General features: G+C 42.1%; 1 protein-coding gene across 9 annotated transcripts in view; it reads right to left on the bottom strand.

Annotated features, from left to right (window-relative positions):
- Positions 1-1,114: 1,114 nt before the first annotated feature.
- LDB2 (LIM domain binding 2) overlaps positions 1,115-27,131 on the bottom strand; it is a 196,936-nt gene continuing 170,919 nt past the window's right edge. Inside the window, exons 6-9 of one of the 9 annotated variants that reach the window (XM_088539981.1) lie at positions 13,350-13,473; positions 12,024-12,172; positions 5,883-6,025; positions 2,167-2,405 (exon numbers count right to left, since the gene is read on the bottom strand). In XM_088539981.1, the coding sequence (XP_088396107.1) occupies positions 5,921-6,025; positions 12,024-12,172; positions 13,350-13,473 (378 nt within the window). In that variant the 3' untranslated portion in view covers positions 2,167-2,405; positions 5,883-5,920. Of the gene's footprint in view, positions 2,441-5,882; positions 6,026-12,023; positions 12,176-13,349; positions 13,474-27,131 lie in introns of all 9 variants that reach the window. The other 8 variants (XM_088539978.1, XM_088539982.1, XM_088539980.1 and 5 more) reach the window with 8 other exon arrangements.

Here is a 27,131-nt window from a genome sequence, read left to right as displayed (position 1 = left end):
GCCGGCGCCACCTCTCCCAGCACGGGGATGAAGGGAGCGGCGATGAAGGCTGCTGCATGGGCAGCTTCTCTGCCTCTCCGACCACTGCGTTAATCCAGCCCATTTGGACATTTTCTTTATGAATAAATAAGTGAATAAATAAAAGCAGCCAGCTCCATCTGTTATTCACCCTAACCACAACAGGATGGATTGATAGCTCGCAGAGTGGGTTTCGGAGGGGATATGGAAAAAGTGTCCTTCCAGATTAATTCAAGGACGGCACTCTGCGGAGTCTCTTACCCATTTTTCAAATGTTCCTGTGTTTATTTACTGAAACAACAGGAGCAATATGGCACCATAAATCTTTTAAAAATTGAAATAGTTGTGCCAGTCTTGAAAGATTAATAATAAAGAACGCCTTTTAGAGTGTGCTCATGGAAATGATTAGTGTTTCTGAACATTAGAATTACAGGGTATAATTGTAATGTTATTGCAACTATATAGGAGCCAGCGATCCTTTAATGGAATACAGTGTGAACTTAATTATTTACATGGAAAAATCAGTGCTCATAAAGTCGCTGATTGATAGACCTACTGCTTCCTGTATCCTTCAAGTGTTATGAAGGAGCAACGTGGCTACCTATGCAGATAATCTCAGGCCATGTTTGTTATTTATTTAGTTTTAAATCCTACCCTATAGCTGACACATGGGCCTAGTGACACTGAAGGCCTAGTTCCTCGAGCAACCTGAATGGTCATTTTTTGGGGGATCTCTCTCGGCTGTTGCAGTTCCTTATGAAGGGATTTTGCTTTCGGCAGCAGGACGCCGGCGCTGGACACGTCGCCGCTTCGCTCAGATGTGGCGCTATTTCCTCCAAAGAGCCACGCGGCAGGACAGGGCGCTCTGCCCTACGTTGCTCCTTTTACGGGGGCTTCGACACGTCTTGGTGGAATCACATCCAGAAAATGGGTGCCTACAAGCGCACCCGCATGTGGTGACCCATTCCCCGAGGTGGCGTCTAAGCCTAGAGCCTCCCAGCAGCAGCCCCAGGGCTCGTGCTGCGGCGCGCGGGCCGGTGCCCACGGGCCAGCGCCTGCTGCGCACGGAGCCCTCCAGGCACCAGGGACGCGCACGTCTGTTAACACAGTTTATTGGCACACTTATTGGCAAAGCATACATAAAATACAGTTGTATTATATAACACACTGACTCACTGTGTCTTTACATGATGAGCTGAACATATTAATATGTAAATGAAAAAAAAATATTAGTTTCTTTTATAAAGTTTCACATAAATACACCGGAATCAAAAAAAAAAAAAGAAAAAAAAAGGAAAACAAAAAAATGTTTTGAGGGCTTTACAAAAATATTATACAAGAAATATACCATGAAAAGAAATAACAACAAAGCCAACTCAGATACAATAATAGAAACACAAAAGTTTTAGATTTATTAAGCTGCCCACAAAGTTAATGGATTACATGGCTTTAAAATATCTGGATCAACAGCAATTTTACAAAGCATAAACTCTCATAGGACTGGGTGTCTTTTTCCACATAAAAATATTTCTCATGTCTTTGATGAAAAAAGACATTTCTTGTTTCAGCACTTATATTTAATGATGGAAGGAGTGTCTATTGGTATCAGCTAAATGTAAATTAAAAATGCTGGATCCTTTAAATGATTAACCAATGAAAGAAGAGTTAAAGAAAGAACAAAAGTTACTTTAAATTACTTTTCCTTAAAAGCTGATTTTTTTTTTCTGAAACAAGAAATTTCAGGTGCAAGTTGAAAAGCAGAAAATATTTTACAATTGTAAAAAGTTTTACATAGTTATGTCAATGAGCTCCTGAGCACTGATGACTTGTTAAAATATGGCCATTGTTTGATGAGGAAAAAAACAACCCCTCCAATAATATGCGTTGTCAGAAATTTGCCATGAGATGCTATATAATTTTCAATTATTCTAATTGAGGTCAGTGCCAGTATCATGTTGTGTGTGAAAGCTTCCAAGAAATGTGCGTGGAAGCTTACAAATGATTTTTCCCTAATTAAAAAAACATCAGAGAGCTTTAGTTTAGAAATAGATACTGTATCTGTCGAAAGGTATTTTTGTTTTCTTTTAGAGAATGCTGTGAAACAGTAATTAATAACCCACTGACACACGTTTCAGTGGGTGCTGCTGCAGAACAGCCTATTGGGAAGCTTGTGGTGTGGGGTTTTCAGATTTAGTCTCCTGGTTCGCAGGAGGTTTGCTGTTCCACGGGCTGTTATTTCCCAGTGCAGGTGAATTGTTGAAATCTTCTTCATCATCCATGCCATTTGCTGCATCATACTGTGTGTTCTCTAATCTAGTGATAAGCCTTTCGTCTTCATCCCCGAATTCGCCTCCCATCAGAGTTGGTTCTCCTACCACCATCACATCCTGTGAACAGCACCCAATATTTGTTATATGGAAACCTTGAGAGAGAGAAAATCAACTTAAAAAAATCATGTTAGATAATTTGCATCTCTTAATTTTGTAATATTTGTACAACAGAGTTAAAAGTTCCTGAATAGTAGGAACCAGGGGACAGGCTTATGCTTCATTTCTAATTGACATGAAAACTGTTTCGCTCCTCTCTAGCTGCTTGCTCGTGCCGCTGGATGTCAGAAACCCCAGAACTGAGAAGAACGTAGACGGAAAAATGCACATGTGTTTCTAAAAATAAGCAGCCTGTGAAACTGGCTAAAGCTCCTGCTTGAAATGTTTAGCCAGTATTAAGTAATAAAGTAAAATACTATATTAAGTAATAAAATAAAATACTATATTAAGTAATAAAGTAAAATACTTTATCCAGTATTTCTTTTCCGAGCCATTTTATCTGGAAGGGCACCAGGGTGCATCTCAGTTGCAACTCTGTGATATTCCTGTTTTAAACCTAGTTTAAAAGCAACCACATTTCTTATTCTGAGACTTCAAATGTGGAGCACAGCACTCTGATAAAGATGGTAACTCTCTTATCCTTAGCCAGGCAAGCCCTTTTACGCATCCAATATACTTGACATTCTGCTACTTAATTATGGTAATTAATTTAGGTAAAGTTTTCGATAAAAACAATGTTCACACTGATTTGACAATTTGCATAGCTAATTAAGCCATTAGCAAAAACCTGCTGATTGCCAACAAGCCCTGAATTTACCATCTGTTATTTCATGGTGCCTGTCACCTAACTCTGTGTAGGCAACCCTGCTGCCAATCTGTGCAGTACGAGGACCAATCTGTCCAGCTGGTACCGTAAAAGGAAGATGAAGAGTGCTAATTATAATTACACTGATGAAGCTAGCAGTCATCAAAAACTGAAGCATGCAAGAAAGAAAGAATTCATCTAATCACTGCTTTAAGTACAAATTGTCCTTCCATGAAAACAAGTAAACCGCTTAGTGTAGCCCAGTGCATCACAGACCCGCTGCACAAACCTCACCAGCACGGGATAGAAAGGTGCAAACTTGAGGCTGGAAAGCAAAGGTGCAAAGCCAGGGGGGCCTCTTGTTGCCTCTGTTCAAAGGGAAATCACGTGGTGGTGCTAACTGCTATGGGGAATTGGGGGTGCATCTTTTCCTGCATCTGAGAGCATCTGGGAAAAGTGCCCTCATTCCAGATGTCTGCCTAGCTCCTAGCCTGCTCATTCAAAGAATCCTGGAGAACAACAGATTCATTTTTTAAAGGATCTGTTCCTGCTTATGGACGTAAAAGCATTTGTAAAAAGCAAACAAAAGACACATGTTTGCATATAATAAGGCTTTTTCTATCAGATATGCCCTTCATTCATTCATACCATGAAACCATACAAGTCACTGCCTGTATTTACGCTGTTTCTGATATCGCTCAGCAAAGGCTGACACGCTACAGAAGAATGTTTAAATCATACTTTCAGCCTGTGCTATGTGAAAAAATTGTGAGTAGATAGAATCTCTTATATGATTTCTTCTTTACATTGTCTATATTTCGTAACTCCATGTATCAATAAAATATTTTGTTAAATCAAATCACCACACAGCTTTGCAACACAGAAGTTTAAAAGATAAAGGTGCTTGTAACAGGAAGTTCATGCTAACTCATGTCACCCCTCCAAACAACCCAAGCTGTCTAGTTTGCACTGCCGCACCAGCCCTGGCCCGCTGCACTGCAGGGGCAGAGCGACCCGGGAGCCCTGGCCCGGGAGAGCAGCGGGGTTGGAGCGTGCGGTGGACGCGCCGGAGGAGGGAGCGCGGTGCGGGGATGCACCGGAGCAGGGAGCGCGGTGCGGGGACGCGCTGGAGGAGGGAACGCGGTGCGGGGATGCACCGGAGGAGGGAGCGCGGTGCGGGATGCGCCGGAGGAGGGAGCGCGGTGCGGGGATGCACCGGAGGAGGGAGCGCGGTGCGGGGACGCGCTGGAGGAGGGAACGCGGTGCGGGGATGCACCGGAGGAGGGAGCGCGGTGCGGGATGCGCCGGAGGAGGGAGCGCGGTGCGGGGATGCACCGGAGGAGGGAGCGCGGTGCGGGGACGCGCCGGAGGAGGGAGCGCGGTGCGGGCAGCGCCGGAGGAGGGAGCGCGGTGCGGGGATGCACCGGAGGAGGGAGCGCGGTGCGGGGATGCGCCGGAGGAGGGAACGCGGTGCGGGATGCGCCGGAGGAGGGAGCGCGGTGCGGGGATGCACCGGAGGAGGGAGCGCGGTGCGGGCAGCGCCGGAGCAGGGAGCGCGGTGCGGGGATGCACCGGAGGAGGGAGCGCGGTGCGGGGATGCGCCGGAGGAGGGAACGCGGTGCGGGGATGCGCCGGAGGAGGGAGCGCGGTGGGGGATGCACCAGAGGAGGGAGCGCGGTGCGGGAACGCGCTGGAGGAGGGAGCGCGGTGCGGGGACGCGCTGGAGGAGGGAGCGCGGTGCGGGGATGCACCGGAGGAGGGAACGCGGTGCGGGGATGCGCCGGAGGAGGGAACATGGTGCGGGGACGTGCTGGAGGAGGGAGCGCCACACGGGCAGCGCTCGCCCGTCACTCAGCGCTTGCGAGCGCGGATCTCAGAGGCTGCCTCAAGTCCCGAGCGCTGCCGTAGCCGGGAGAGGTCAACAACTCAGATGAAACACGGGGAAGGGCATCAGACATGGCCAGGGGCCTGGAATAGCTGCCTGGGGAGGCCAGGCAAAAGACTTAGGTGCGTGTTAAATTGACCAAACGACTGGGAGGGGTGACGTGCTTTATAGCTGCGAGTGCTGAAGGGAAGAGGATTGCTTTAGGCCAGTCTGATGAGATATTAACTACGGTGCTAAGATTACATTAAATAAAGGAAAATGTAACTTCCAGTGGTAAGCCAATATTCCTGATACTCAGGACAGCAGACTGAGAATTAATTACCCCAAGAGAACAGCGATAGCTTTGCTGCTTGGGTCACCTAACACTGGGCTGAAGAAAAACTCCATGTGCGATAGGAAAAGGGCATGCATCAGCGGGGAGATGCTCAGTGACCTTGGAAGCATTTCCACCTCTAATTTCTCAGAGTCTTTGCAAATATTCCTTTAATATAGCGGCACCCACTGAGAGGACAGTTTGCACTTATATTTCTCTCCATGCTACTGAATATGTCTGCCTCTCTCTGGGAATTAAACTGCAGGTATATCGAGGTTAGTGGAGTTTTCTCTGATTCTATTTAAAAGATAGATATCACAGCATTTGTTACAGGACATTAAAAGATATATATGTATATATATATATTCTTTACAATCCTGCCACTTATAATATGCCAGGCAAAACCACTTTCTCAGGAAGTGCACATGCTGCCTCCTCCCCAAGAGGATTCTGCTCCTCAGATGCCAGCTGAGACCCCACCAAGTGCACCCCATTGAACCTCCACTCACTAGTTCCCGTGCAATGACCACCAACCTCTGAGGAGGACTGGAAGTGACTCCTTTTAGAGCCCCTCAATGCTTCTCCTTAAATTGGCCAGTGGGGGTCACTGCTGTTGAATGACACAAGGCTCCATCCCTCCCAGGGTTGAGGCTGCAGCTCTGGAGTGCTCCTAGCTCCTGCTCATGGAGTGAGAAGCAGAATCCAAGAATTAAATCCTAGTCTCTCGCATGGCAGCACACACTGCTATGGCCTAGTTATGGTAGCACATATTTGACTAGATTAGTTTTAGAAAGATTTAGACCATAGTCACTCAATCTTATTAATTTACTCTGATTAGAAACAACATTTTTGGTCAAGGAAGGTCTCATGCTAGTAAAATATGCTTGCAGTGAAGCACCGTAAATAAAGCAGTGGATGTTTTACATTAGGTGATAGATATGTAGTATTTAATAATATAATCACAATCACAGCTTTCATGTATAGCATACCTTTCATCCTGCAAGATCCCTAATTACTATCCAAGCTTAAATTGATGCATACAAACTATACACAGAGATCACTTCACACGCGACTCAAATGCAAATGCGTCTATTTAACAGACCTGTCATTTCTCAGGCTTCATCTTCTTCATATCTAACTTCACAGTTTCGTTATGCTGTGCTCAGTTACATAACTAGCCTTTTTAATCTGGGATTTTCAAAACGATCCTACGGCTGAACAATGTCGTACTGGAGTCCACAGGTACAAAGGCAGAGCCATGAGAAAGCCCCCACATCTGTGCTTGCCATCTTCACTGCTGTAAACACACAGCCTCGCTCAGCGTGTGACAGCGATTACTGTATAGCTCCAGAAGGACACAAACACTGATTCACCAGTCTGAAATAATTAGAAACATCTACAGCTATCAAGAACTTTATTCAAATAAGCCTTATGCTTCAAGGACTTAAAATTGTGCTCAATTTAGCAGCCAGAGAATCTTTAAATCCTAAGCCAAAAGAACAGGTACCTCTTCCTTCCTACCTTCCTTCTCTCTTTCCCTCCTTCCTTTCTCTCATGGAATTGCCTTAATGGGGATAATTTTGATAATATGACTTGTTACCACAACAATTACTAATGACTCACAGCCCTGTTGCTGCCCAGTCCAGTAATGGTCACTACCTCCAAAATAAAATCACCAGTCTGACATTTATGCACAAATGATCTGTAGAAACAAGAACTGACATTTTAATTAGGTTTCAGAGTAAACACTTTCCTGACTTGAATGGCTATCTTTCATGTCTCATCACAATGCTTTCTTGTAACTTGACATTCTGGTCCTGTTTGGAGTATTTTTCCTCAAGCTCAACAACCAATTTGCTCACTCTTGTCTCCTTTGGGCTAAATCTTACATCCGGAATTGCACAGTTTTGGGACATGGGGCAATTTCTGACACTAAGCTTCCAGCCTTGGAACTGTACCTTCGGGTAGTACAAAATTGATTATGAAAGACTCTAAACCCATCCCCTCTTTTTGAAACTTGTAGTGCTCCTTTTCACGTTAGCAGCTGTACTTACAGATCTGGCATTTGAGGAGCTTATAAAGAACTACAAGAGAAACTGAGATTATTGAGGTATGTAGCTCACTGAAGGAGTGCAAGGAGGCTCTAATTATGACTCCAGATGTACCAAATAATATTTGATTTACTTAGTGGAATGTGGGGAAGCTTTACTCTTTCCAGCACCACTGATATTTTACTGGGTTCATGATTAAAATATTACAGACAAGAGATCTTCATTATTAATTGAAAACAAAATACACCTATTAATTTCTATGACTATGGCTGGGAAGAGCTTAGAGAAATGGTGCTTAGACTGTGAGAGTTGTGCATTGTTGTCAAATTTCCAAATTCAAATAGATCAAAATGGACCAATATGCACAGTTATTGTTAACTTAGCTGAAAGCATTATTATTGAAGTGATATGACTCTATGGACCACTTTTGATCATCTTGCCTATACCTGCAATCCACAGATCACAGATTACAGGTCAATGGCCTCCCAAAAGGGCCTAGCTTGCAAGAAAGTTTTTATCCAAAACAGAGAAGAGGAAGAAAAATGCCAAGAAAAGAGATCTCAGTCTGTGAGGAAGGCTTGAAAATGGAGCAAGAACTTGAGAAAACACTGCAGCTTGCTTCAAACATGAGAGGAAACCAGTAAAGTATTGCCCATCTTTGCTCTTTGGTCAGACCAAAAAGGAAAGTGGTAATTATCTAGGTTTCTCCCCAACAGGTCAACATTTCTTCCAAAGATCAGACATGATCAAGATCATGAACAAGTCTGAGAGCAGGTCAAATGACTGGAATCTCCTAAGACTCATATATCAGCGGGACCTATACATTCTGGATCCCTGTTTTGTCAACTATCTTAACACACTAAACAAAAGCCAGAGTCTTTTTATGAAAGTTTATGGAGGTAACTTAGCCTGCTCCAAAGAGAAACTAAGAGAAGTAAGAAACATGTCTTTGTATTTGTGCTATTGCAGTTTAGAGGCACCTGGCTGTAAGTCACCAAAACATGCTGTCTGGGCACCTGCACGTTCATGTCAAAAGAATCGCTGAGCAACTAAGAGGACTAGGGTGAGAAACTGCCACCCAACCACACGAATTCTGCAGTGCAGTCATGCAGCACACCAGCTAACTGCATTTGCTTAAAGAAAGCTCCCAAAAGGAAGGACATGCATGAAGTGGGGGCTTTGGTTGAAAGAGTCATATTCACAAGAGGAGAAGCTGAAGGTAGTTTTGTCACCAGTAGAGTGACAAATAACAGAATCAGAGAAACCTCCACATTACAAGGGAAAATGAGTTTAATAATGCTCAAGTGACCATCAAAAGGGTGAAACTTTGTCTTTTATTTATCAGGGTTGAAGAAATATAAAAACTAGAGCTATAAGGACAGATGAGAATGACCCTTTTCAAATTACTGATGAGAGGAAAGATGCATATCCCACCACTTGTAGAGACCCTTAAGATGCTTTTGATGACTATGTCATTAAACATGTACTAGAATGTGTCACAACATTCAAAGTGCTAATAAATTTATGGCAACACAAAGGGCACGAATGATACTGACGGATCAGACTTCAGCAGCTCAACTTCAGGATGCCTGACCTGATGCCTGACCCACCCATGGAAATGGAGCCATGTGGTTTCCCTTTCTGGGCTTTGTCTCTGTAATGTTAGTAAAGTCCCTGCCTGAAGAACTGATCAGAAAATATGCTGGTAGAGGACATGGCACAACCACCGTTTATTGAAGAAGAATATGTAGGTAACAAATACTCGCTCATCTTACTGCTTAATATTTGGTTAGCCTAATGTATCTGAAAATCTAGAATGAACTATGGGGAAGTTCAGCAACTCGGTGAAGTTTCAAACTTCGTCTTTGCTGATGGCACCACTTTCTGGTCACTGTGCTGAACATGGAGTATTTGCCCATCTAGACATCTCTGTAGAAAGAGGAACTAACGATAAGGGTGACAAACATGGATGAGGGGTATGATTAAGTTCACATACCTGCCAGACCTACACAGTGTCACCGCAGAAGCAGAACTGAACAATTACTATGTCCTAACCCATGAAAGACTAAAGTAGGTGCCAAAGAAAGATTAATTTACTACCAAAGAGAAACTAAAATGGAAGCATAAAAGTGACAGGAATGAAGGAATTGGACTGTATTAGGGTGAATAGAGTGTCTTTGCTGGCTGGGATGAAATCAGTGCAGAGAAAGAAAAAGCTTACATCTGGACTTCATATTAATCCAGGTTTGGTGTATACGGGAGGTCACTGTAGTAGATGGTTGTCCAGAGAAAATGATATGGGAAAAATGGAAGTGAAGCAATCTGCTTATGAGAGTCACCTGGAAACAAAATATGCAGCAGTTTCACTCATCTAATAGTAGGGAGAAAAACACTTTCAAAACTGAAAGTGCTTTCAGGAGCTCTTTCTACTGAGCAGGAAAGTCCCATTTACACAAAGCACTGATCAAATGTAGCTCCTACTTAGACAGAAACCATTGAACAGTATTTGAGTATATCTAATATTCTATTGCATATAAAGCAAACCAAACATTAACTACCAATTGACTTCCTCTTGGGTGAAGTTAAGACAAGGAAGCAGGAAGCAAGTTATTGCTACTTTCAGCTAACTCTAGACATAGTGGCATGTCTGTGGTAAGGTGTTGCTCACTTCAAAGAATGCATGATTTGGAAGACACACAGCAACATTTCTGCATTCAACTGAAAAGTGTTGAATAGTTTTTCAGCAAAATATCCTACAGCTAAAATTATTTTAAGCTCATTCTATGCTACAGGGTGGCCCAACCATCACTTCCATCTGGCTTGTTACCTTTGCCTTGGAGGAGATGGGGAAAACTGCTAACATGACAAATCAAGCAGCTAAGCATTTTTCACTGTGCAGAGTAAAAGGAGAAATGTCCTGAAAATGGAACTTGGTGCCCATACCACACACTTCGGACCACCTTTCTATTGATCAAACAATACTGAAAAATGATTCACTATTCAGTGTTCTGAAAGTCAATGAAGACTAAAAACCCACCCCTCAAGTCTCAGATGCCAAACTATCATTACCATCAGCAAGAGTAACCTTGACTACTTCATCAGGCAGGAGTAGCCTCTGCATACCTAAAGGCAGCTTTGCTATCACTGGGAGTCATGGATAACTCTCAGAGGGCCCAACAACACTCAAATGTACAAGGACATGTGGCTACCACTGAACCCTACACAAGTCAACATATCTCCAGGGAAGATGAGGCTTAAAAGAAGCAGAGGGTCAAATGCTGGTTCTAGTGAACTGAACTCAGGGTAGAGAGAAAGTAATTTTACGGTCTTTGAAACCTGGAGACAGCAGGGAAGTAGCTGGTTGCTCAGTTTTGCACCTAATCGATGTTTTTTTTTCCTTAAGTATGGCTGAGTATTGATCCAAGGAGTGGCTTTGGCAGACACAGTGAGTGAGGCAGAGTGGCCGCTGCCACCAGGGGATCAGGTAGTTGGCCTTCAGACTGCTCTGCACTGCCAGAAAGACCCAGAGATGCCTGTATGAGGGAAAGAATCTCACTCCAGGGAGGCGAGCCATGTGAAAATCTTAATATTCAAGAAGAAAATATGACTTTACTGTTCTGAAGCTCAAAGTTGCTGTAAACTGGATTGCTGAATCTGTTGCTAACCAAAAATCTTTATTTCATATCACTGGTATTAGTCTATTCCCATTTTTATCTGGGTAGTCAGGCTTTCTAGGAAGTGCCCACTCTGTGCTAATGGAAGAGCTATATGCTTCAAAAAAGCCTGGCCCTTTTTATTTGTTGATCAGATTTCCAATAAAAATCTTCATATCCTATTCACCAGACACCACATTACAGTTTCTATAATGTCAAATGAATTTCCCTACCTTTAAAACATACAAGCTGCCTCTTTATTGATTAAAGCACACTTTGCTACAATTTCGGGCAAATTACCCCCATGCAGGAAGTAGAACAATAAACAGGACACTGATAAAGTTCTAGCATGGTTCAAGAAATGATTAGGTGTTTTCCAATGTAATTAGGATGCCAACTGGTACAGCTAACAGGGTAACTAAACAGACACCCATGTTCCAGGGGATCTACCTTCTGCAAGCGGAGCGCTCTGAGAAAGAGATGGCCTCTGCAGGTAAGTTAGCTCGTAACCTGCTCCACTGCAGCATCTGAAACGGGCACCAACTACAGGTGAGATGGGCATGTGGCCAGACCAGTGCCTGCTCTGCTCTGCAATCCTCATGCTCCACTCGTGCAGATGGGATTCAGAAAGACGCGATCAGCGCTCATACTGTGTCTAAGAATAGGAGGCCCAGTACGATTCCCAATGCCAGTGGAAAATCTTCCTTTGACATGAACAGGAGTTGGCCCAGGCCTTTAAAACATTACATCTGTTCCTCATGACATCCCCTGCTTGAGGGTCACTCGTTAAAACTGCACTGCAGACTGGATTCTTCCCATTTCCCCACTAATTCCCCAGCTTCCACAGCACACTGTGCAAGACTGCTTTTTGCCTGCGATAGTTTAGGCTCAAGAATGCACCTTCTTTACAACATAATGAAAGAATTAAAGCACTGTAAGTGATTCAGGCCTAAAAGAAAAGTGAGACTTACAGGTACCTGACTTGATAGACTCAGGTTTGCAGCTGCTGACTTTTTCTTGCTGTTGGTGCTGTTTGCGTTGTTCCCAGCACTGCTGTTGGAAGTGCTGCTGGTTGAGTTTTTCCTTTTCCTCCGTTTGGTAGTCGGTTGTCTTGTGGGTTCTGCTGCAATAAAGTGGTAAGAAGCAAAGAAAACAGAGATATTGTAAAGTATGTACTAGAATGAACTATAAGCAGATGTGCTAAATTATTTTCTCATTCGGTTTTAAATTCATGTGTTTACTACTACTAGTAGTACTATGCCTACTACCAATGGTTAATTTAGCTTTAACTTACAAACCTTAGAATATTATTTGTACCCAATCCAATGAATCTGCTTTCAGTTTTGAGTAAATAATTAATGAAGTTTATTCTCCCATCACTATTCATTAATATTTTGAAACCAGCTTATCAATAGCAGCATCAGGGTAACTATCAATCGTGTTCAAAGGGATGGTGCAACTTAGTGAAGGCCACACTGTGAGGATCGGATAGTGCTAAATGAAAACACAGCTCTCATTATGCCTACGTGGGCCACATCCCCAGATGATTGCTGGTGACAAAGGACAAAGGGACATCAACACTGCATCCAAACTCAGGTATTATCATTTCCTTCTGCCTCTGACATGGGCTTCATCTTTAGAACCCACTTTTGCATGGCATGTGTTAAGACAGGCTCAATTCCATTTCTCTACGATGCTTCAAAATTTAGACCAAGTCAGGATATTTCCCTGACTTGTCTTAAATTGGAAAAGAATTAATGTGACAATAATTTGACATCATATGGCCTGGGTATCCATGCGAATACCTTTAAGTATACAAATTTTTAATAATCTGAAAATGAGTAGATTGTTATTTTGGGGTGTAAGAGGAGGAAGATGAAGTCCAGTGCTGTAAGTAAAATTATTTTCGGCTTAAAGATAACTAATTATGAATTGTAGCTGTAATTCCAGAATCACAGCAGGAAGCTGACTTGCAAAAATTATGAATTCTAATGGAGCCAGTGGGCATTTTACATTCTAGCTACACATATTCTTATACTAAATTATATATTGCACACAGCGAAATCTTCTGAATGTGTATATCTATAAATCTTGCTTCACATTATGTGGCATCAGACTGAAATTATGTAACATCAGAATAATTTTCATGCTTACTTTTGCAACTGTTTTAATTCTTTTTATTCCTTTTTATCAGTAGATTTGCAGTATTTTTTCATCATTTCATTGCAGTATTCATTTCATTATTTCATTATATTCATTTAACTATAAACTATTAAAATACTGGAAATCCAACATACCTGGTGGTGCCACCATTCTCTGCCATTTTTGAAACAAGCAAGTCTTCAAGCAGTCTCGAGGACTTAGATTGTAAGTTTTATGTCTTGACATCAGTTCCTGCATTGGCTCCAGTATTACACACAACTGGAAGAAAAAATCAAAGTAGATGGTCACATGTAATGATTCAGTTGCTCATTATTTACACAGTTTGAAATTATATTCTTGGCTTTTTTTTTCTCTTGCTAACAGATTATCTTCTGTTTAATCTGCACTGGGATTGTGAGATCAAACCCTGAATGGAGAAAGATCTGTTGCTTACTATCTAGCAGTATGTAACACTATAAATATTACATTGAATATTAAAAAAAGATCAGGTTAACCATGAACTGCCATCTTTCAGACTACAGAGACTTCAGAAGAGCAAAAAAAAATTAATGTCTGATTACTAAAGCTGCACATACCAATTAATAAATGATAAAATGCTCATAGCAGGTTATGGCTCATTATAGCATAGCAAAATGTAAACATAATGATCTCTGGCCTGCTACACTACTATAAAGCATTCTCCTGAATAAGACCTTGCTATTTCATGCAAAATAATTTAAATAATTTGCTCACTTTTTGTTATGAGAACTATATATAATCTTCCTATCACATTAATGACATGTCCAAGAAAAGGGGAGCATTTTACTCCCCTTGTCAGCTTGAATACTCTATTATGTAGAAGCTGGAGATTTTTGAAAACATGGACTTTCAAGCAGACTGCTTCTGCAAATACAGTTGCTTCTTACATATTTTCTATCTGTTCCCTTAATAATTAAAACCACCGTTCACTGCTTTTTGCTCCTGTTAGCACAGCATATGTAGCAGAACGAACAGAGGGAGCTGGTTTCTATTCCCTCCTGTTTATCACCACAGAATCATTTCCAGTCAGTTAAACCTTGTGCAAAGCCACAGCAGACTGTAGAGCTGCACGCATGTAATTGAGGGCTCACTCTGGCTCGCAGAATCACTGCGTTTGGGTCACTGTGCATGAGAAGGAAAAACCCAGGTTGACCCCTAGGTTCCAACTGACATGTGTGGGGCTGACAAATAGGGGGAGAAAGTTTCTTATTGTTAACTGAGCACATTTGATATGGAAATAGCTTCAAAGAGCACAGACTAAACCTGGTGCCTGCAAGCCATTTTTAGAGTCACTGTCCACAGCAGGAATGCATTTGAAAGCAGGGGAGGATTTGGCTTTTTACCGACAGGAGTAAGTCAACAAGTTGATCAAATTATTAGAAGTTAGAATGGAAACTCTAGAAAAGAATAACTCAAGCTGACACTTGTTTTGAGTGAAACATGAGGGGACCATGTTAGCAGGTCTTGCTGAAGGATCACCTTGGATTTATTTCAGCAGTAGATGTTCTCCTTCCATGCCTTTACAAATATATGTGAGATGAGGCAAATTGTCCCCTCTGGGCTGTGGAGCCGGTGGGGCCTGTGCCACGCTCCTCGTGCACCCCCACTCCTCCTGGTGTGAATGGGGACTCCAAGCGTGCACACAGCAATGCTGAAGGGGAGTTGCCGCGAGGACCCAGCGGAGAAATGAGCATTTTAACAGCACTATGTATTTATTGGCTCTATCTTCTGACAAGCCTTTCATTAGCAGCAATTAAAGTGGATTTAACATAAAGCAGGGAGAAGAATGAAGAGGTGGTATGAGGTGCAGAAATGGAATCTGCAGTTGCCACAGTTTTTTCTTTTTACATAGATTTTTGTAAGTCAATGTCAGACAAAAGAGAGACAGCTACTATCAGACTGTGCACTTGGGGCTTGGATTTTCTGCTGGTCTGATATCCTACCAAAAATTCAGAGCATAATGTTCTAAAGCATGTGCTCGGATTCAGTTTATGGTGAGGAGGAGGTTCTGTATTTCAGTTTCTTACTGAACCTGTTGTGAACCCTGCCGGCACTGGCGCAGGGTTTCGTGCTTGTGTGCTCCTAATCTAAACCAGTGCTCCAGCCTGGGTTTTTGGGAGCGCTGGCTAAACCATGAGCAGACACTGCTTGGCATAAAACAGACAGCTGTGATAATTCTTAACAAACTAGGTTAGCCAGGCCAGAGCACTATTCTTAAATAGCTCTACTGCTTCTGGATCTGAAGCATGTAAATTGATATGTAGGGCCCTCCGAGACTTCCTTAGGGACACATTACTCATGACACATTTACTTCTCCATATATATCCGCTGTTGTCAACAAAGAAAAACATTTATCACCTGGCATTTTGTGTTGTGCACTGACCACAATGTGTGCTGAGGAGGGCCCTCAGCAAGGTGGACACCTTAAATGCTAATTCTAGCTATAGTCTGGTCGACTTCACACACAAGGTTAAAGATGAACCCCAACCAACCCCTGCAGGCCTGGACCCACAGGGCAAGTGCTGAGGCCCCACGCTGGTGCTGGGTTCTCACCTGCTCCTTCCTGAGCCCCGTAAGGAGCAGCTGAATCCCTTGTCCGCGCCCAGGGCTGGGGACTTCTCAGCCAATTGCTCTCTCTGAAGTCTCTAAATTGTAAGGTCAGCTCTGGAGGCCTGAGTAATATGAGGGTATTGCACTTGGCAGTGACAAGTCCATTTTAAATGCATCTAGCTTGTGTGAATTGGACATGAATGTGAAAAGAGCTGGATTAATGATGATTGATATTAAATCTCTCAGTCGTTTTCAGTGACCTTTGAGACCTACTTGAAGGCTAAAGTGACTTGAAAACAAATCCCTGAAAGAGGAAAAGATCGTGGCCCAATTACCTTAACTCTGAAGAATCTGCCAGTGACACTCAGGATCTGGGTTTTTGCAAAGAGCTAGATTAAAAATGTAGGAACAAGATGCATTTAATGGATGAGTTGGCCAAAAGCACCTGCCATCTTTAACTGCCAATGAACAGGGGAACTGGCAGCCTGGTTCAACTCCAACGTTTTAAAAAGTGACTTCTTAATAAAGGTAACTACATTCATATGCATACAGAAGAGACCTGAGGCTTAGGTTGCCTATTCCCCACAGATCATCCAATCTCATTTTTCAAAATACCTATTTTAACCTATTTCCAGTACCGGATAATATTAAAATGTGCAAAACTTCACTGCAATACTATAATAATAACAGTAACTGTTAGAACACCAAAAGTGACCTCTTCTACAAGCATATTCCGGACAGCCCAGAATCATTCACTCAGGAAACACTTAAAGCCTTAAAGACTTCGGTGCAGTGATGATGCATGATCACAGAAATAATTTCTACATTTTGGGTGATCTGAACCGTCAATGCCCATGCATGAGGAGACGCAGTTAAAGATTTCCAGGTTCCCCCTATAGACAGGAGAAACTCCGGGGTTCCCTTGCCTGCCACAAAGGCCTGGTGCCTGCTGCACGGCCCTGGGGTGAGCAGCCTTTTCTCTTTTGCTATTCCAGGGGGCCACGAGGCTCCACACGAATGTTTCAGATACCAGAAGATGTCTCAAGTGTGGGGGCAACTGAACCAAGTCCAAAGTTAAAAGAAAAATTACTTGTCTTTTAGGTTTTAAAATGTATTTAAAAGAATCAGTATCAAATGATACATTTTTCCCTGTAGAAATAAAAAATATCGACGTAAGCACACGTGGTTCTTATTAGCACAGTCCTGTTGGAACTGGTTTCCAGCCATGCATCCATTTGACCTCATCACAGTGGTATCATTGCGACCACTACCACCGCAGAGCCATCACTGCCTCGCTGTGAGTAGCCACGGGTTGGATTCAGCGCCGTGGCTGGACACAGACCTTTACAAGCCACTGGAACAAAAAGTTCATTTTTTTGGGCACCCAGCATATGCTGGGACATACATGCATGCAGGTTGATGTCAGGGTGCCAATGCTTTTGATGGAGCTCCACATGGATCCTATGGACAATTCATCAATTACAGGGCTCAGGTCCAACTCGAGAAAGCAGTCACGGCAAACCGTGGGCCTCAGGGAGCGGAAGTCGGGAACACGATAAAGCACGTGGTCTCTTGCCTTAGTAAAGCACATCTGGAAGGATTTGATTTATTTATTTTTAATGACTTTCTCTTTTTTTTTCAGGGGAGAAAATCAACATTTATAGCTTTCAAAATCTGCATGTTTTAACGGAGTTATATGAGGAGATACTGGAGGCACTGCAGACAGGAGCTGGAGGGTTCTGTGAACATGGATCCACATACAATTTCCTTCAATTACCAGCAGAGCCAGAACCTGCCGTGACAGGTTAGTGGTCAGATCCAGCTCTGAGATCACTCCTGTTACACGAAAAATGAATTTGAGTTTATGATCTTTGTTCTAACACTGATTTTCTTGTACTAGTATAGCTTGATATATATACTTGTATATCTCGATAGCAGTGAAGATTAGCAGAAAGACCAATATGAAAATTCTCTTTTACCCTACTTGTATATGTCACAGATTTATGTAGTCTATCGCTAATTTTATTTCTGTATGCTCTCTTCAGTCAATTCGCTTGTCTCCCTGACAATTCCTGCAAATTATATATTGAAAACTTGTTCACCGTACATGGATTCTTAGTGAAGATTTTGTAGTTCTGCCAGTTTTGAGCTGCAGGTGGCAGTGCTGACCCAGCTAAGAATCTTTTCTGCAGAACACAAAAGACCAGCACCATTTAAGTCTTTCGATGCCTTTTGCATTTTGAAGAGAATAAAGGGGGACTTGGAATCTTGCAAGACTTCTGTGGTGACAGTGGCATAACCATCACACTGGTTTCCTTAAAGCAAGAAACCTATTTAGTCAGTAAGTGCTGGGCAGCCAACAAACCCCAAAGTTTACCAAAAGAAGCAATTTTTGAGAACTGTATCTTTCCACGGTTACCGATCTTGTCCCTATGAGGAGAAGTTTCACCAATCACAAGTAAGAAAATGGAAATTATCTAAACTGTCCTGACACTTAACAATGTTAACATATGATGAGGCAACATCAGTTTTTCTGAAACAAACCAGTGAGGAACCTGATGGCAACAGAAGCCTTCCCTGAATTTTTACTGAAATTTAGTTTCAATTCTTTGATACTTGAAATTCCTAGTTAACTGGCTTTTTTAATCACTTGAAAACTATGGAAACTATTCAATAGTCAGCTCTCACTGACATTTGCAACCTTTCATAAAGCAACAAGTATTTCAGTAGGAGAAGTAGTCACTGTATGGTGATCAGGGAGGATGCTGATAGTGAACAGACCATGCAGCCCTGAAGGGGTTCAGTACTTCTTTTAGGGTTCATTCTTCCTCAAAGATTTTGCATTACTAATTAACAAATCTGAACACAGTGACATTTAATCTCTGTGCTGAGCACAGTCCTTCCTCTGTCTGTCCTGCATGTGCTCTGCAGAAGACAGGTCCAGTTAACGTTACGGGTGCAATTCTGGTCCCAGTGCATTTCCATGGGAAAGGTCCCCCTGGCTTCTGTGGGGCAGGATTTCTGAAAGGAATTGGCATGTTTCCATCCATGGTTTTATAGATACGGATTTCCTTGGTATATTACTGACATATCTGGGATGAGGAGGGTGCCACAAAATTGCTATTTTGTTAGCCACTGTGAATGAATTTTGTCTGAAAGACAGGCTTGGAGGAGTGATGTCCAAGCACAGCACAAGTACTCTGCATTGCCAGCACTGCGGTGTCGAAACAAGTCTGCTTTGCCATGGTCCTGAATGTGGATCCTTCTTAGGAGTCAGAAAGAGGGAAAGAAGGCTCATAGCTGAGCTTAAATTTCCCTGCTCATGATTGTTTTTTGAAATTAATGTACTTGTCATTCCTCTGCAAAACACAGGGAGGAATGAAAACTTCCTAGGAGCATATTGCTGCTTCTTTCACTGGCTGGCTTGCAATTCACTGCTCAAAATAGCTTGTTCTTTTTAAGAATCACATGCGAATACAGAACATTTTCATCTTAAAAACTGCTTTTGTTTTCCATTAAAAGCTTGCAGATATAAATGAGAAATGTTTGGAGTTTTCATGAACCAAAAGAAATGACGCTTTTTTTACACACACGTTTTTCTGGAGGGGATTGCTTTTGCTTTTGCTTTGTTCTAAGCTCTTGCCCAGTATGTCAAGTCGAATATAAGTCTCTGCATCAGTGCATTTCAGTGGATCAGCTAGAGCCACGCTCCCTCCCTGCATGATGAACTTAAGCCAAAATAAGTGTCTTTCAGATTCCTGTCACTCAGCACACCAGCCTTGCTACCTGCTTTCCCTTTTTCAAGAGCCACCGCACGTTCCCTCTGAGGGCTGGAAACTAGTAGGAAATTTTAAAGACATGACTGAAGTGTGCTACATGCCACACCCGGCTAAATAAAAGATAAAAGTTTTATTTTTTGCAGTATATCGTGTAGTAAAGGCAAACTCAGTAATCCCTTTGATGTAAATTATAAAAGTAATTTAACTAGCCCAAATCTAGTCTGACCACTATCATTTTTTTTTAGTGATACCTGCCAGGGTCTTCAGCACAGAACTAAAAGGCAGTTCCTATTATCAATAGTTTAAGGACTCCAGTACCACAGACTAATCCCTGACTTGTCTATCGTGACTATGTTCTCTCCATATTTTCAGTTCCTTCTGTGCCAAAGATATTTCAAATTGGCAGCGCAGAAGCACAGTGAAGTCCTTGGTTTTGCTACATAGGTAGGGAATAATACTAAGCTTTTGGTATCCAGAAGGAGGTGGGAAACTGCTTGAAAATATGATATAGGCACATTCACTGTATTTACTCATAAATTAAATACATTTACTTTAAACTGATAGTAATAAAAAGGTTTAAAAACCGTCACTGAAAATTTTAGCTTTAGGCTTTGGCATAAAACCTTACTGAGATGAATGTGATCACACCTCTCAACGAAATTGTTTTAAACTAGTTCAAGGCTCAGCGAGACAGCACTGCATCAGCTTGAACTTGGCTCATATTATGTCTTCAAAACCATATGGAGTGGGTATTTTGTGTTAGCTTTAAAAAATGCAGGATGAATTTCTGCAAATGCAGTTCTGTAGGAAGAGCAGATTCTGGGACAAATTCCATTCCTTGAGATTTACTGGGTCCTGGATATACTTAATAAGCCATCATTTCTCACTGGCTAAGGTTCCATGTTTTGTGCCTGCTTGCCATGCTGAGTCAAGAAATATTTATACTTGTAATTACCTACAAAGCTGGGAATTAGAGTTTCCAGCTTAACACTTGCAATATTAATGATCGTTAGCATCTACAATTTATTATTTATTATTTATACACTGCCAGAGATATAAACAGATATTTTACAAACTACTGAGCCCTCCATGCTGAAGTGAATCCTATCCCAGTCTGATAAGGAAAGGAAAAGACTAAGCCAGGAGAATTTGGCAACAACAGGGATGCACATGAAAACAACAATTTCATGTAGCTATCTACATGTCCCTTGAGGACTATTGATATATATTTAAATGGCTCTCACGTGTTGTCACTTGAAAACAAGGCTGCTTTGCTATGCAGATTGCCTGCTGCACATTAAGCAAAATGTCATTCATTTCATTGATAATTTGGTTATTTAGGGAACAATATAAGATCAATTGTGCCACAAAACTCCTGAATTCACCATTCCTTTTCCGTGTGCTGCCAGCCCCACGGGCTGCAGTGGGGTGACATGCAGCCGCTGGAGCCCCACGCTGGATTCACTGGTACTCACTCGGCACGCAGTCATGTTTATTCATCCCGTGCTCTGCCCTGAATGCCAGTCTAGGACTCTCCAGCTTCTCACTAACACCCAGAGGTAGCGAATGATTTCTCAATAATGCAGTATTCAGCTGCTGAATTGCTCCCAAGCTACATAGCTCATCATGTTTTTACACTGTTCTGTATCTGCAGCTATTTCAATTCCCAGCCTCGGTGAGAATGGAAAGAAGCAGCATTCATTTCAGGTAAGGCAAACTTAAAAAAAAAAAAAAAAAAAAGTGTTTTTCCAGACAAATGGTATGAGTGGATAGGAAAAAGAAACAGTTCTTAATACAGCCCAGCTACCACCAGGGTAGTGGTTAATTCTCATTAGTGTATTGGATCACGATTTCATTTCTCTCTCTTTTAGTTTTATTTTTTTCCTTTTATTTATTTTTTTTCAATGTATCAGCTAGCTAACAGCATCCACCAGTGCCCTCTCCTCTGCGCGCTCTGGAATACCGCAGGAGAAGATGGTGACTCGGATAGTGCTCGTGGCCCTCGATTCTGCCCTTTCGAGCAGCAGCAGCAGCCTCGAGCGCGTGAGCCCGGTCGGGAGGACTCCAGCCTCCCCTGCGATGCACAAGGCTTCTCCCTGCTTCCTCATCCCACCTGGGGCCTCATGTTTCCCTCTCCCTGCAGTGCTCCCATCCCATCCTCGCGAGAGGGCTCAGGGTTCAACACCTCTGCAGGTAAAAAGGCAGTGCTATGACCCTCCCAGTCACTGTCGCAGGGTTGCTGAGGTGCCCTGCACACAGCCAGGCACACTGTCCCCGAAGGGAACCTGGTCCGAAGGCCTTCTCAGCATTCATAATACATGGCTGCTGCTGTCGTAAACCTCAGGCCTCACTGCACCAAATGCAGCATCTTCTGCTGGACATCAGCAGTCTTCGTGAAATGGTTAGAGACAACATAGCAAGTTGCATGAACCGCACTAAGGCCACCATCTAGTGAATGCTGGTCTGGACAGATGTGCTCTCCCTCCCCATCTGAGGGGAAGCATTCATGTTAACGTAGTGCACAGCAGTTTGACAAATATGACTTAGTTATCTGTTTGGCAGTACAATCATAATTACAGCATGCACTGGAATTAATCTTCTTTCACAGTACTGTTTAGCACTAAAAAAAAAAAAAAAAGTTTTAGGCCCACTAGTATTTCATTGCTAAGCCTATTTGGTAACCTTTCCACCTCGGACTTTTTGAAAATGTAGCTCTTTTTACTTGCCTTGTGATCTTTCTTAATCTCTCTATTTTGATCTACAGTTAATGGTCTTAGGTGGTTTATTGTTTGCATTTACTACTTCTATCTTTGAAGTTTGAATAATGTTTTTTAATAGTTTTACGTTTTGGGACTTTTTGCAATGAACTTTGCGACTTTAAATTATTCACCCTTCCTGTCATTATCCTGCCATTTAAGGAATGTCCTTTCCATGAATGTTTTTTCCCCAGTCACTGTGCTCATCCTTTGCACAACAGGAGATGTTTTGAAAAACCCTTCCTTCAATGGCATCATACTGCTCCTGCGAGCTTCTAAAATTGTTTGCAGCCACTGAGCTCATGCCCCGCTCTATTTCCTACACCAAAGAGAACAGTGGAGGTTATCACCCTCCTTCCCTTTTTCCCAGCTGACAAATCAGGCAAACGACGGGCAGTTGGTTTCAATGCCGAGAGGACACATTCCTGGCATCCCAGCAGCAGAGGCAACATGCTGCCCGTTGCTGTAGCTCAGCTAATGAACACAGAAGAACTTGCAGCAGAAGTCTCGCCTCTCCCCTGATGGGCTTAGTTTGGAGAGTTGTGAAAACCCAGAACCTGAATAATTCACTTACGGCCTGTTCTTGTGGACCTCCTGCTGGAATCTAGCCTCATCCCAATTACATGGATTGATTGCTATTTTCTGCAATAAGGTCAAACTGCTTCTGCCTTCTCCTTGAGCAGAGAACCTAACTGCAGAATAGGATCGATACCTCAAATCATAAGCTTGTATCCTAATAAAAAGGTTCTTATAGACCATCATATTGTGTGATTCTTATCTTAGAGCTGTTTGAATGGTCAGTGATCAATAGGCAAGATTTGTCTTACACATCTCTGATCAGAATTAAGCTCTTAAATGATTTTAAGAGAGACCGTAAAATTTATCTTTGTAATTTAATCTAACATTAGTGTTAAATTATATTGCAAAGTGCATCATGTTGACTGCATGATAAGATCTTTTATAACGCACTTGGTATTGCACTGGGTATTAATTTCAGTGCACTTGTCAGGACAAAATTAAACCTTAATGTAAATAAGAACAGGTCCATTGATTTCAACCTATGCTGGATTTGGATGGAGTTCCATCATTATGCGAGGGCTAAGGTTGGTCCAGAGTATTTAAGGAGAGGAACTAAGCACTTTTGATCAAATATTTTTATTCAAGCCTTGTCTTGTGAGCTAATCTCTTTCTTTTTATTACATCCAATTATGGGTTATGAATCAACAGAAGCACCTCATGGCTGTTGCTCTACCTCATTGTGTTTCAGTGGCCTGGTGCAAAGCATGTGACATTTGAAAGCTTTCTTAATTTCATTTTCTCTAGACAGTTCAAAAATCATATGGCTCACAATTTATTATCATTTAATTATTATTGCCTCTTTTCCTAACACCATTGCCATTTTTTCTTACACAGTACTGAGTTAAGAACAAAAGAAGAGTGACTTCTGAGACTGATGTGCACTTCAAAAGAGGTTCTTATCATCTCATTTGTTACCAAGTAGTCAGAATTCCTTAATAACCCACCAGAACAGCTAGTCCAAACAGCTTCTTTAGGAAACAGCATAGGAAAGGTCTATTTCCCCGTTTGCCATCTCCCATCACTATCATGCGTGATGTTGCTGCATGACATTCCCTTCCTCCCTACTTCTCCAAACACAAGCAAGCTACTATTCAGCAGTTCTGAGTCAAATCCTCACACCTGATATTTCTGATATGCAAACTGTTAGCTTTTTCTATTTGTACAACAATGAGACCTTATCAGTTTTGCTGCTTTTCATTTTGACTATAAAATGCATCCACTATCACTCTTCACCTGTGTCCCTGGCAGCTCCCTTCGGTTCAGATGGAAACCGGTATGCTGTTTGTCTTGTTCAAACTACTGATGATCCAAAATAAATCACAGCATTATAAAAAAGATTAAGAGTGTACAGACTGCATTTGAATGCTGACAGGTTTAAGTATGCAGCTATATTACAACCTGGGAATAAGTTCAGGAATATTTTTGTGGTGAAATGTGCTGGAGGTAGTAAGCGGTGTTTTAAGGATAATGAAGGCAGAACAAATAGGAGAATTAATGCCTGGCTAAAATACGAACCTGAAAATTTAGTGGTGTACTAAGTTTCAGTGGATTGCATACACAGTTGTTTAATTTTTGAGGACAATTCAAAACACACACCACACATGAGAACTCCCTTTATATTGAAAAACAAAGCAGATAATATGCCTTTGTTTTAAAAAATCTCTTTTCTGCTGTTTTCAGATTTCCTTGTACAAGAAATCAACTTCCCTTCATACGATACATACACATGAAGATTCATACATACTGAGGTGCTGCCACAAATATAATTTATCCTTCAGAATAACATGTACATAGCAACTCTAATCTTATTTACAACCATGCAAAAAGAAAGCTTTTTTCCAGAGTGTAAGCAGCTAGCTCTTCTGTGTCAAGAATCTCTTGCCCGTCCGTATAAAATTCTCTTGTTTCTATACTGCAGCTCAAGCACAAATGCAGTGTTTTTCACATAACCAGTTCTATTTTTAGCCTAAATTGTAGGAAGTCTGCAGCATTAATAAATGGAAGAGAAGTACAGAACTACACCACATGGTAATGTGCCAATGCAAAAGCTAGCTTGGCCTTTAGCCAATGAACTGTGGTTAAATGTTAGAGAAATGAAAGTAAAAACACAACTTATGATGGAATGATTAAGAAGCTGACAAACTTTTGTGCATTTATTTTATCTTTTTTTTGATTGCCAACCCTATTAATACCAAAATATTTTCTATTTTAATAGTAATCTCTTTCAGTATGAAACATATGTAGATATATGTATGTATTTATTTTTATATAGGCAGATAAGGCTTGCTTAATTCTGCATTCAAATAGAAATTAATAATATAAGAAGCAGATGATCCTTCACAGTGCAGAATTTGATATAGGAAAAAAGAGGAATAGGGAAGGAGCTTTGCTTTATAAACTAATAAAACAACGCTGCCAGATACTAAATACACTGTTTCATGACTTTGTCTTCTGTTGACTCTGCAATTTCCCTGCTTGGTACCAAAATTATGAAAGCAAAAACTTCCAGAGCCTTTACCCAGAGGACAAGAGTTCACAGTTCTTGCAGGGACACAAAGTCTTCCGTAATCTCCCCGTTTCTCGCTCAGTCTACAATGCTTGTCCCAGCACTGTTGCACTGTGGACAGATGGATGTTTATATAAAAGACCTTGTGCCTCAATAAAATTCCATTTCAGGGTTATATAAAAACAGCAATTACTGGAAAATGGAACTTTTTAATTAAACGTATTCGAAGAAAGTAGGGGATTAATGACTTTAAAGTAGAGAGTATTTAATGCTTCCAGTCATAGATCATCCACAAGTGAAGCCGTATTATCATCATCAGCCAATGATGCTTTTAAGTATTCGTAGTGTTTGCATTAATAATGCTTTAAACTGTCTTCTTAACAATATAATTAGTAGCACAACTACTGTGTACTGTACCTAAACCTTTACATTCAGCACCACATTCTAGTAAACTGGATTCACAGACACATCCTCACATTAAATAAGGGCACATCTCAAGTGGGTCTAGTCACCCCATGGCCCAGGGAACTGTATACATGAGACACTTCAAATACTTTTAGCAAAGCAGAAATAGCCACAGTGAAATTCCTGGATTTCCCCCACAATGTGTAGTACCTGCCCACCTGACTGTGGGCTTGCAGATAGGAAGGAAGTTGCTACCTTGCACCTCAGTTAATTGTGCGAAATAAAAGATGGACAAAATTGTTGAACGTTTTCGAAATGGTGCCTGCACAGATGAGAGCTTGGGTCATGTTGTTTTGAAAATCCAAGCCTTACTTCCCTACTTCCCATAGATCAAATACTATATGGCGAGCACAGAAACCCACGCACAGAAGTGGAAAAAAGAAAAGAAGCCATCAGGTTTGTTTTTTCCTTCGGAACTCCTCTCAGGTGCGCCAGAATCAGTGCTTTTCCTCCGACGGTGCACAGTGCGCACGCGCTGCTCTGCCTGGATCCATAGGAAGAGCTGGGATTGCGGGGGTGGACGTGCAGCAGGGGCGGCCCCTCATTCCCAGCGCGGCTCCATGTGCAGCTCCGTGGGGCCCTGCGCGAGGCCGCGGCTGCTCCCGGGCGCCACAGGCCGCCGCCGCCTCCCCCTGCGCCTCACGGCGGCGGGGGCGGAAAGACGGCAGCGCGCTAAGCCAGAGTGACAAGCGCTAAGCGCTCTGCAGGACCAGATCGGCCAATCTGCCTCGTATCTTAATGAATTAGGTACTGGATCATTCAACTCCCCTAAAACACAAGACGTTGCACCTCAGCTTGGCCTCCCCTGCATTAATCTTCTGTGACGTGAACTGACTAAGGATCCCTCTCCCTCTGGCCCACATGTAGGCAAAAATACAAAGCAAAAAGGTAAAGCACAATCTTCTTAACTCTTTCCCTGCTCCTGTTCTTCCCTTCCCAGTCTTTTCCAAGCCCATCATTAGGTGAAAGTCCCAGAGAGACACCAGCAGCATCGCACACCCACCTTGATGTGGATGTGTCTGGTGTCAATACACATGCGCTAAATTTCTAAGTTAGCTGTACAAGTGAAATGGAAAAGAGAGCTCGGTAACACACAATTGTTTCACAAAAAGAAACCTTTCAACGGTTGTCAAATTACTTAATCCACACACTATTTGGATGAGTAACTGAGCTGCAAGTTGAAAAGGAAATGTATTTTCTGGGAAGTCTTTCAAATCCATCCATTCATTTGAAGTTCTCAATAGTGGCAATATTGAAAAAGGT

The sequence above is a fragment of the Tinamus guttatus genome, unplaced genomic scaffold (assembly GCF_059628265.1).
Source record: "Tinamus guttatus ecotype Peru unplaced genomic scaffold, ASM5962826v1 Tinamus_guttatus_pri_ptg000052l, whole genome shotgun sequence".
Classification (NCBI taxonomy): Eukaryota; Metazoa; Chordata; class Aves; order Tinamiformes; family Tinamidae; genus Tinamus; species Tinamus guttatus.
The sequence above is the reverse complement of the archived record's forward strand: the minus strand, read 5'-3'. Positions and strand labels throughout refer to the sequence as shown.